The 11,959-nt window shown below is 40.6% G+C and overlaps 2 protein-coding genes across 2 annotated transcripts in view; both read right to left on the reverse strand.

Moving 5' to 3' along the window:
* The window catches only part of LOC143284580 (uncharacterized), a 69,432-nt gene extending 57,716 nt beyond the window's left edge, over nucleotides 1-11,716 (reverse strand). Inside the window, 5 exon segments of the mRNA XM_076591398.1 lie at nucleotides 992-1,187; nucleotides 7,924-8,040; nucleotides 8,859-9,000; nucleotides 10,077-10,170; nucleotides 11,537-11,716. Of these exon segments, the coding sequence (XP_076447513.1) occupies nucleotides 992-1,187; nucleotides 7,924-8,040; nucleotides 8,859-9,000; nucleotides 10,077-10,170; nucleotides 11,537-11,585 (598 nt within the window). The 5' untranslated portion in view covers nucleotides 11,586-11,716.
* Nucleotides 1,266-7,498, reverse strand: LOC143284579 (uncharacterized). Its single transcript, XM_076591396.1, has 2 exons — nucleotides 6,803-7,498; nucleotides 1,266-5,836 (listed from the first exon to the last, which is right to left on the reverse strand). Exons 1-2 carry the CDS (start codon nucleotides 6,846-6,848, stop codon nucleotides 2,154-2,156), a joined length of 3,729 nt encoding a protein of 1,242 aa, XP_076447511.1. The 5' UTR covers nucleotides 6,849-7,498; the 3' UTR covers nucleotides 1,266-2,153.
* Nucleotides 11,717-11,959: the final 243 nt, after the last annotated feature.

Here is an 11,959-nt window from a genome sequence, read left to right on the forward strand (position 1 = left end):
ACACCACTGGAACATCACACCACACCACAGGAACATCACATCACATCACACCACACCACAGGAACATACCATATGACACACCACTGGAACATCACACCACACCACACCACTGGAACATCACACCAACCACAACACAAGAACATACCACACTACTGGAATATCACACCACACCACAGGAACATCACATCACACCACAGGAACATCACACCACACCACAAGAACATCATACCATATTACACACCACTGGAACATCATACAACACCACACCACTTGAACATCATACCACACCACAGGAACATCACATCACACGCCACACCACACCACTGGAGCATCACACCACACTACACCACTGGAACATCACACCACATGACGCCACAGGAACATCACGCCACACCACACCACTGGAACATCACACCACATCACACTGGAACATCAGAACACACTGACTTCTCACTGTTGTCTAGACGTCACATACCACATGTGTTCAGGAATTACAACAATGTGTTACAGTCACAAAAACAAAGTAAGTGGCTATCTAATGAAGACACTCACTGTCAGTACCTGATCTGTACTAAATAAACACACTACCTCTCAATACTGGTGGCATAGGATCAAGGGAGATAACTCCATTTCTCATTCTGCCAATTTATCATTTTCATGTTCATCATCCGACATGACATTAAGTGGAAAGCTGCTTGGATGAATGCCCATGCCGAAAATCCATACCACTGTAGTATCTAATCATGATCACATTTTTCTGTCAAAATGACCATTCTCCATCTTGAGAAAATCTACAATAACGAAAGGTTGCTCTCAACCGTCACTTGATTGTGCTGTAAACACACCACACATCGTCCCTCATGCATATCATACAATAACAAGTTGCCCAACTGTCACTGGTTGTGCTGTAAACACAACACACACAGTCCCTCACCCAAAATGTACAAAAACAACTGGTCGCCCAACACCACCACCAAACACAGTCCCTCACCCAGGAAGCTGGAGTAGAAACCGACACCAAACTGTCCAATGAGGTCAGTGAGCTCTGTGGGAGAGGCCTCCCCCATCTTGGCCAGAAAGTCGCTGGTGCCAGACTTGGCGATGGTACCCAGGTTCTTCACCAGGTCATCATGTGTCATGCCGATGCCAGTGTCTGTCACGTGCAGTACGTGATTCTCCGGGTCCGCCTGGAGCCACAAGGTACAGTGCTCACATGCCAGCAACAAGGAGCAAGAGGGGGCAGGGGCAAATACAGAGGAACACACAGAGATTAGGTAGGACCACTCATTTTTTCAAGTGAAATATAATTGGCTATTGCTTATCTCATATTGAAGGCAATAACAAGGAAAGAACACATGCAAAATTTCAAATCAATATCTTCAATAGTTTCTGAGATATCCCAGTTTGAATATTTTGTATATGCTCATGTTGCGTCATTTTGCAATACAAACTGATTTTTAGACATGCCATGTGTCCGCACTATGTGCCTGACAATGTGTGGACTGATTTTACATCATTTTCATATTACTGTCAAACAGAAAAGACAAAAACATTGAGTGTACAGCAATCCAAATCATTTTTATTCATCAGCAAAATCACCTAAAATGTGTCAAAATCACTCGCAAAATGAGACAAAAAGCCTATTTTACACCCCCGCCAAAGTCAAGGAAATTTCCGAATGTGCCCGAAAATTCTTTCAGACGCATAATTCACTGCTTAGATTTTGCTGATTTTTTTGCAAGAACTGCAGTCTTCACAAACAAAAAGTGTAGACAGCTAAATGACCCTTATAATTGCAATTTGTGAAGTGAAAAAACAGTGTGTGAGTGTAACACAAAATCACATCACAGGCATATCATTGCATCTCCACTTCTAATTGGCCTACAGAGATGGTTCACATATCAAAATGTTTGTCTGCATCTGACTTATCCAACTATCATGCACACAAAGTAATGTCATGCATCGTTTCTGACATATAAATTGAATAGTTCTCAGAACCCCCCCCCCCCAGCCACTCTCTCCAGCACTCGCCTTTCTTTCCCAAATACACCAACTTAATGTAACACTTCACTATTTCAGGAACCTTCTCACCTGTTATGAATAACAGTTGCATATATCTGTCTGAATTATACCTATATATATGAAAAAGAAACTTATGCTGACTTCCACTCTCTGTATTTCTCGACAACTGCATCAAACTCCTTCACACACCATGTTCTCCCATTGGTGCTGAACATGTCCAAGTTCCAGGCTAAGACAAATTTTGAGTCAATTGGATCACAATCAATTGCATCTGGCCATTTGAATGCATTCCTGTCTCCCCAGCTGGTCATGAATGCTATTGTGGCTCTTGTTGGAGATACAACATCAAGGACTTCTCCAACGTAAAATCTGTCGTCGTAAAAAACTGCCACTTTTTCTCCTTGCTGTGTGAAGTGTCCAGGCTGCATGTCCTTGGTGCTGTTGTCAGTGGAATCTTGAGCAGTGTCCCTGTTGCTGGTGACTGACGGTTCTCCAGTGCATGATGACTGCCCAAGATGAAGTGGCACAAAGCGTGACCTTTTGGACGGTGGTTCATCAGCGACTATGATTTCTGCACTAGGGCCAGCTGGTCCAGTTTGTTCAACATACTGACACAGAGAATTGGTCAGTTCCCGGACAGTTTTTTTGGCCATGATCAGCAGTGGATCCTTTGCACCCAAAACCATTTTGTGGTACTGGATCTGAAACCTCAGGGCCTGTCTTTTGGCATGGAGTGTTCTTAATGCACCAACATGTTTCCTGATCTGTGCAGTTGTCACCCACACCCCCCCTATCTTTTGGACTGCTGTTATGATGTCCATTCTTCGCTGTTTTTGGAGATGGTCTTTCCGAATCTTCTCTTCATTTTTTTTCTGGATCCTTTCTCTTCCTTTCCTATTCTCTTCCTCTTCATTCTCTCGGTGGCGTTTTCGGAGAGAAGTGGCAGCAGTCTTTGCCACATCAAGCAGCTGTTGTTGTTCCTCTGCAGACTTATGGGCCAACCATGATGCTGTTTCATTCCTCTTTTGCATGATAACTGAGGAGTGGTGGTGCAGTGAGCTGTGACGTCGCTTGTTCAGACTAAAGTCAAGGTCACCAAAGTTGGCTTCCCCAAACAGGTTGGTTAACTTGCAGTGAGCCATTCTGTGACGTTGCTCTTCTGTTGGTGGCTGACTGTACTTCCCCCCAGGGAGAAAGTCATGAAGCTGCCTCTTTATCACACAGAGAAACTCTCTGCACATGATCTGTAGCAGATCTTTGAATGGCTCATTTTGCCGCAAACAAAGTGCCGTGTCCTGGACTGATCTTATTGGAGGCGTTTCCTCCATGAAAAATGTCTCCAGTGTTGATGGAAGAGACTCGAGGACACCTTCCAGCGCTGTTCTGTCTTCACTGATGTGTTCCAGGTGGCCAGACAGAGTCTGTACATGCTTGTACATGTCCAGATAATGGATGCTGCTGTTGATGAGCATCCAGAATGGCCCAGCAACACAAACATACATAACAGCCAAAGCAGACACCATCAGCATAATGTTGTCATCCTGCACATCTTCCAGAACACTCTGTTGCTTCAGGTTCAGAGTTTTGTCACTGAAATTTGTGAAAAAATCCACAATGTCCTGTCTGTGGTGGAGGATGGCAGCAGCGCTCTCGAACACGTTATTAAAACGGTTTGCGCGAAAGCTGCCAACAGTGTTTTTCTTTTTCACCATTGGAAGGGATAGATATGCCATCCAGTCATCTTGACAGCCATTTTTCTCATCCCCCCTGGGACCAAGGACGTCACAGGCAGTTCTTATCAGTCGAAGTGCTGCAGGGTGTTTTGATGTTTTTTTGAAGTGACTGAATGAGGCAGTCAGGTCCCTCCCAAGTTTTCCACTCCAGTCTTGTCTGTCCTCAAAATGATGCAGTGCCCGTGATGTTGATTCTGATAAGCCTAGCAGAAAATGAGCACTGCAAAACAGAAACTCAAGGCCAGCATCTTCTGACAGAAGCTCTTTTTTTGCTTCACAGAGCTTTCTTCCAAAGCTTTTCATTGTTGCTGCTCTGTCTGTCATGGTTGCAACCATATGTCTAAAAACATCTTTCACTATGTCCTCCGTTTCTTGATATGTGGCTGTGCCCAGGAATGAAATTTCATGCATCAGTGTCATGGTGACATCAATCAGAGTGTCTGTATTCTCTCGATCTACAGAACAAAACCCCAAAGCTAACTGTTTACCACTCTGAAGAGTGATCTGATGACCAACTATTTTTCTGTGGTCTCTGCTGGTTCCATCTACATGGAGGTCAAACAGTTGACTTTTGAGCTCTTCTGCTATCTGCATTTTGGACAAGGCATGCCCTATATCAGCAAATCTCAAGCAAGTAGTCTTGCTTGGAAGGTCACAAAGTTGAATGTTCTGCTTGGAACAAAGATGGGACAGAACACACTTTATGACAGGACCTACACGACTTGCTGCAATTTCATTTCCCATCAGCTCAATAACACAGGCTTGGACAGTTGGTGTGTAATGACCTTTTGGTGTTCTGAGCTGTATAGACTCTTGAGCAATCTCTTCTTGAAGTTGAACAAGTCTGAGTAGATCTGCTTCCAAGCTTGAGATCTTCTGTTTCAGTGTTGCCTCTCTTCTCACTGATTTTATGAAACGGCCCTTTTGTAAGGTCAGCTCTTTCTTGATTGTCTGAAGGGCAGCTTCTTTCTCTTCTACAGCTTGTTCTGCTGTCTCAACTTGGCTAGATAAATCTGTAAGCCTGTTTTGAGTTGAACTGATCTTTTCTTGTTGCCTCTTAACATTATTGGAATTTCTGGCATAAGCGGCACACAACTTCGATTTAGCAGACAACTTTTCTTTCAAGTTCTCAGTTTCATTTCTTTCTGTGTCAAGATCAGACTTTGTTTTGGCTAGTGCTGTCTTCAGATCATCCAGTTCTTTTCTGAGTGATGAAGTAACTGACTTCAAAGCTTCATTTTCTGCAAGGAGCAATTCCTTCTCTTCCTTTACTTCTTTTATTTGGCACCGAAGCTTTCGGTTTTCTTCTTTTTCTTTTTTCATTTCATTCAGCATGGTGACACACTGACATTCACAAATGGTATTTGCAGTTGTCATGTCAGTGTGTGAACTGACATGACTGTCACTATCAGCAGTTGTCAAATCAATCTGTGAACTGTAGTGGCTGTCTTTCACAGTCTGTTTTCTTGAGGTGCTCAAAATGAAATCAAGAAATGTCTGTTCATGGAGAGAAACATCTTTTACTTTGTCTTTGTGCTTTTTCATCAGAGCATCTACTTTTTTCCTGATCTGATTTTTTGAGTATTGATGCAGCTGGGGACAGAACTGTACAAGCCATTCCTGAAACACAAGATCCTTGAAACTATGCAGTTTTCTGTACTGTTCTAGTTCTATAACTAGCCCATTCATCATGGGTTCAATGACACTGGCAGTTGATATACCCATTAACATGTCAACAGTAACACCACATTTTTTACAGTAATTACCCTTGACAAACTTTAAGTCTCTAAAAGCATGCAAAAATTCTTCAAGTTCATCTGCCCCCATATTTGCAGTTGCAACTTCTTGTTGCACTCGCCCAATGACAGAACTCAGAGCTGGAAACCCCTCCCCAAATTGAAGAGCAAAAAGCTCAGACGCAAATGTGGACAGTCTTTCCCAGGTCACTGTTTGGTGACGTCTCTTCAAAAGCCCCAGTTGCAGCAACACTCTGTTGGTAGGTTGAAGGTCTGGCAGCTTCATAGGACGTCCTCTTCCTGATGGGACCAGATTTGATTCCATCCTCTCCAGAATGTCATCATCTAAGTAAAAATATAAAAAAAAAGAAAAGAAAAAAGGTGAAATGTACATGTGCTTTACCAATGACTTTTTAGTACTGACTTTATAATCATGACTTTAAAATTTTAATTCAAAATGCCTTTTGCACTTTGTATATGTGTGTGCACACATGAATTTGAGCACAGGCATTTGAGCAAGTGTGCATGCATGTGTGCATGCGTGTGTGTGTGTGAAGTTCTCTTTTACATATTTATTTATGTATTTATTTATTATCATTGTTATCATTATCATTATTATTTTCTTTTGTCTTTAGCCTTTTCAGGTCTCCTTATTTTCTTTGTCATTGAATTTTCATTTCACTGGTCTGGTTTTCTCTCAGTGTGTGTGTGTGTGTGTGTGTGTGTGTGTGTGTGTGTGTGTGTGTGCGCGCGCGCGCGCGTCTGTATCTGCAAATATGTTTGTGTGTCAGCAGTGTCAAGTGTGACTGAGGAGGCAAATACAGAGTACACATGAAGTTCAGTGCGCGCGCACTCACACACACACACACACACACAACCACGCACGTACACACACACACACAGAGTGTGGCTGTAGTCTTTGAAAATCATATATATATTCATAGTCTCGTTCAGTTTCTGACACACGTGCGAATGACCAACAGGAGTTATCTTTTCTTGATTTTTTTCATCGATGTTTTCTCAATGATTACAAACTAAAACAAGTCTAACGCAGTCCAGAGAAAAAAACAGCAATCATAGAAATATCTAATGAGGTGAACTACCGGGATGTTTAGGTATTAGGAATGAATATTTGTCAAGCGATCTTCGAAAATCTGATGTACCCCGTTAACCCAATTTCATGGCACCTTCGTTCGGAAATGAGGTCAGGCAAGTGACTAAAAACACCTCTTTCCTAAGCCAAATACAATCATAGTAATATATATTATTATCAAACATCATCAATAAATGATAAATCTGTTGATTACTTACCAAGATATGCGCCGATCTTGCTGTAAATATCGTAAAGCTCCCCCATTGTTTGTGCCGACGTGCGCTCAGCTGTGTCCGACTTTGTGAGTGAAAAGAGCGGAAGTGACCCGATGGGGTTGTTGTATGCAAATTAGAATCATGTGGTATAGGCAAAACTTGGCGATAAACGAAAGGCAGGTTTGAATTCACGAAGAAATGAGCTTTCCAGTGATGCTTAGTGGTTTTATGTACGATGTCAGGGAAATTTTTTACGGTGCTCTGAAAATTTGGGCATTTTTCCAACTCAAATTACACCGACTAATTGAAACTTTTTCAAATTTTACTTTGCACCATTGGTTAGCGCGTGGTTTCGTCTTTCCAGTGGTATGCGCTATTAATAGGTTGACCGAGTTACTAACTGGTAAACGGAGAGTGAACAGAACATATGCAGACTTCGACCGCTTGGCCTTAGGCTGTGCGAGGCGCCGGCAGCGTTGCGTTCCGACTTTTCGCGATCATGTTTAACGCTCCATAACTTCTCAGATATCGATCTCTCAAGCAAAACAACACAAGAAATGTGAAGCGGAAGAGTCAAACTTTTTATTGACATAATTTTTTATTATCAAATACATGTTTCTCATTGTAAAATTATGATGGAAAAATCGGCAATTTTGTCAGTTTTGGTCACGCTTTCTCGGCCAGCTTGGCCTGTGGTCCTACCTACAGAGATGGAAGACAAAAGACAGTCTGGTTGACAGAGTCATGAAACAGATACTACAACACACACACACGAATTTCATAAAACACACAAGTCACTTTCTGGAAAAAGAGCACACACACACACACACACGCACACACACACACACTCAGAGTGCAGAAAACTTGACAGTGGAATTATGCACGCATCATATACACTCTAAAGAAAGCAAAGATAACTCATGTACACAGAAGAAAGAAAAAGAGATAGAGGACATTTGGTGGAAAGCACTGAAGAAGGAATAGAGAAGACTGAGAATGGCAGAGCAGAAAATACAGACAACACATACACTAACTGAACACATACACTCACTCACTCACTCTAATAAAAACACACACACATTACTAAAGACAAGCCAAACCACAAAAATTGGTGGCACACAGACCTTGATCTTAATGCTCAGTTCGTCTGTGGCACTCAAGGCATCCTTGTCAGTCAGGGACAGGAAACGGATTTTGTCTAGGGCATCTGATGCATTGGAGATCAACTCTCGCAAGAAGATCTGGAAACACACAGGAAAGAAAGGATGATGATACATTACTTTGTGGTGCTGGTGGTGCTTGCTATATCAATGGCATCTTATGGTTTTCTAAACACTTCCTTGGTTGAAATACCGGAAAAGCAATGCCACTTTGTTCCCTTTAGTTATAACACGGCACTATAAAATTTGAAAGGTTCTGTTCCATTTTGCCATAACAACTAAACAAGTTACGTTACAGACAAAAAAAAAAACAACTTACAAAGGTTCTGTTCCATTTTGTCATGACAACTAAACAAGTTATGTTACAGACAAAAAAGAACTTACCAAACCTATGATTCAGCAACTCAATATGCATGTCTTGTTCAGTTTTCCATCAGGAACTTCAGTGTTGAAAAAGTATATAGATTTCACCGTCACATTACTGACAATAATGCAAACTAGCAAGTACCTTGTATTTTTCAATTTGAAAATAACATCACAGAACGATTAATTTACAGCTGCTGCACTTGTCTCTTCTCTTAGTGTTTCACACACTACAGCACACAATCAAATCACAGTGTGGCCTACATTCACCCAAAAATAATTAAACCATCTGCTTTTAAAAAATCCTTTTCCAGTGAGTATAAAAGGTTTGAATCTATTGTAAAATGACCAAAAAAAAATCTAATCAAAATTTCTATTATGAAAAGGACAATTAGATTAATTCTTCTTGTTAAAACCAAAGTCCTTGCTGGTGTTCACTTCCTCCACATGATACTGATAAGCACAACCTGTATTGAGTGCACCATGGGCATGTCTAGAGAAAAAGCCCTGTGATCCAAAAGCAGCCTTTCCCCTACCTCCTTGTTCTTGTAGAGAGAGTTGATGATGAGTTTCATCATGCGGTTGACCTCAGCCTGGAATGCAAACTTCTCCGCCTTCTCCCTCAGCTCCTTCATCTGGGCCACATTCAGCCCGTCCAGTTTGATGGCTTCCTCCTCTCTGCACACAACACAGCCATCAACATTACACCCTGCATCCCACAGATTAACAGTGTCAACATTACATCCTACAGCCATCAACATTACACACTCTGCATCAATGTCAACACACTTCCTCTTTGCCATACACAACCAGTTAACATTATACCTTCTGCAATGGGACCACTGCATCCACAAACAACTTACCGAATACAACTCGTTTCCATACTGAACAGTCTTGATACAACTCGCATGATATCACAACAACTTGCTGAAACAATGAAAGCTTCCACCAGGAACTGAAGAAAAGTGTAAGTTACATGCTAACTACTCAAAACAGTGTCAACTCATCAACTCAATGGATCAGGGGAATAATTGTATAATTACAGTACACTTATACTGCAATAAAAAATATCCAGAATTCCTTATCAATACAAGCATAAAGTAACCCATCAAATGTCCTAGCCTAACAATGCACAGTCTCTCTCACAGCAAGTATTAGTATCACCATACACCATTCTACCTTCCAAGATTCATTAATAATTTAACCAATCTAAATGTCAGCTGCCACTGCTAAATCACTTTCATTAATTATTTCATTAATAATTCAGTTAACTTAAAGATCACTTGCACAACAAATATTAAGTGCTCCATTCAAACAAGAGTGGTTATTACTTGGCTATGATTTCTATTACAAGTTCTAATCAGAGTTCCCCCCCCCACACCCCACTACAAGTTATATATTTTTTTCAGTGTTCATCTGTTCATTGTTGAACTGCAGACACAGAGTGACAACAGTAACAACTTTATTCATATTTTTTCTGAGCTTGAAACTGCAATCTGGATTGTTTTGCAGGAGAATAAAGAGTCAAGTGACCGACTGGCTGCCACATCAATGGGTCATTTCAAAACTGCGCGTCAAACCCTGTTCTAATGCGTTTCATACAAAAAATACAACTCATCAAATAAATAATAGTAACTATAAATTATAAATATCATGCTTAGATCATAGCTGCCTACATAACTGCACTGTCTTGACAATTTGTAAGAAAGGAGCATGTGGAAAATGGAAGTGTCAAATTTCTTTTTTGTACTTGCTTTTGGACAGTCTCGTCATCAGTTCGTGAGGCTTCCATGGTTTTGCCCAGGTCGACATCAACTGTTCCTGCTTCATCCTCTGCCTGTACCACCGCTGTAATCATAAAAATGCTTCACTTATTTATCTGACACAGTAGCTGCTTCGTATATAAACTGAACAGTTTGAATACGCAGGATTATAATAGAAACTGAGTATTTAAAAACATATTTTAAAAACAGAAATTGTGACTCAGACAAGAATGCAAGAATGCAAATGTTTATATATATAAAAAAATTTAAGTCTGAAAAGCGAAATAAGTGTGCATGATATTGGTCAGTAACCACGCACAGGATCATATATGCACCAACACACCATCTTCTGAAATCAGTGTACTCAAGGTCTTGTGATGAACAGAAAGATTTAAAAGACTGAGGAACAATGGAGTTTATATAAGAACACAATAACATGGATGTTTATCTAAAATAACTTTTGAAGTGTGTGCAAGTGAATGGATTTCACAAAGTCAGTATCCATGCACAGGAATATGAATGCATGCACACACAGACTCAAACACATACATGACTTCTATTATTTCATAATGACTTTCAATATAATTTTCCATCATATATCTCTATAAAAGCCGTAAGAATGAAACTAATAAAAGATATTTAAAAGCTTCAATACAATAAATTTTCTACCCTGATCATGTTTCTGGAACTGTGAATATAATTGTTCAACAAAAGCGAAACATAATGACATACTCAGGTGAAACACTAAAAGTAACTTGGTGTGTGGAGTGTGTGTGTAAAACAAAAGGGACATTGTTTACTGTATGACAGTGTATGTCATGTGTAAGTTCTATAACACTATACAACTGTTACTCACATTACTTATTAAACAAGTATTAATATTTTTCATTACAGTAGGTACTAGATTCTATGTCTTATTTATAAACCGTGCACTTAATATCAATAATTATACACGTGTGCCCAGATCGCACGGAAATGGGACACACCCCTTTTTGGAAAAAGAGTGAAACTTTGGTGGTGTCATCTGAGAATAAGATGATTTCTTTGTGCTTTGTTAGTCAACAACCTATGCAGTATTTCTTTAATTTCACTGCAGAAAAGTGAAAAAGAGGAAACAATTCTGATGAAGCCATCACTGTGCATCATCAAACCGGCTTCGACTTGACAGGAGTTATTGTTAACTTTCGAATGCGAATGCAACTCGACAAAATAACGGAGCTTTAAAATATCAACTTTTAACCATCTTCGTCTTATAGTGCACGATTTACATTGGAACCTACTAAAATGCGAAAACAAAGAGTACTGTCTAAATCCTAGCAACACTCCGAAATTATTTCAGATTCACGAAAGTGTTTGCTCCTTTTTTTGTGTTTGACTTCGAGCCTTAACATTTAGAGTACAAGCTAACCGTTAAACTAAGCTTGATAAATATGGCAAATTTAGTCACTTACCAGCGAAGAAGAGCAATCCAATGGCTCCGAGAAAAATTAATTTCTTCATGGTTGTCACCAATTACGGCTCCTGACGAAGGAGGCTTTTTTATTCGGAGAAAGGATCGATAATGAACAGCGTCGCCTTGCGCACGTTGCTGTCCTGGCAATTTCAAGGGAATCCCTTCCGCTGTTGACGGCATCCAATCGCCGCTCCCCACGAACAGACTTTGAGCCAATCAATGAAAACCAAATTCGGAACAAGTATCGTACTTGGCCCTTTTTCATTGGTCTCTATAAATAATTTCCCAGCATGCACAAGTCAATCTGCAACATTCCGGCGGAAATAGACTTATCATGTCTACGATTGCCAGGAACCACGTTGGCGCAGCGACAAGCTGACACGCCCACAACTTTGCAAGGAAAATTGGAAGGGGAAAATAC

This window comes from Babylonia areolata, chromosome 8, assembly GCF_041734735.1.
Source record: "Babylonia areolata isolate BAREFJ2019XMU chromosome 8, ASM4173473v1, whole genome shotgun sequence".
NCBI lineage: Eukaryota > Metazoa > Mollusca > Gastropoda > Neogastropoda > Buccinidae > Babylonia > Babylonia areolata.

Coding starts and splice junctions, on each gene's coding strand:
- LOC143284579 (XM_076591396.1), bottom strand. CDS start 6,848: ATGGGGGAGCTTTACGATATTTACAGCAAGATCGGCGCATATCTTG. Junction 5,837..6,802: donor CAAGATCGGCGCATATCTTG/GTAAGTAATCAA, acceptor ATTTTTACTTAG/ATGATGACATTCTGGAGAGG.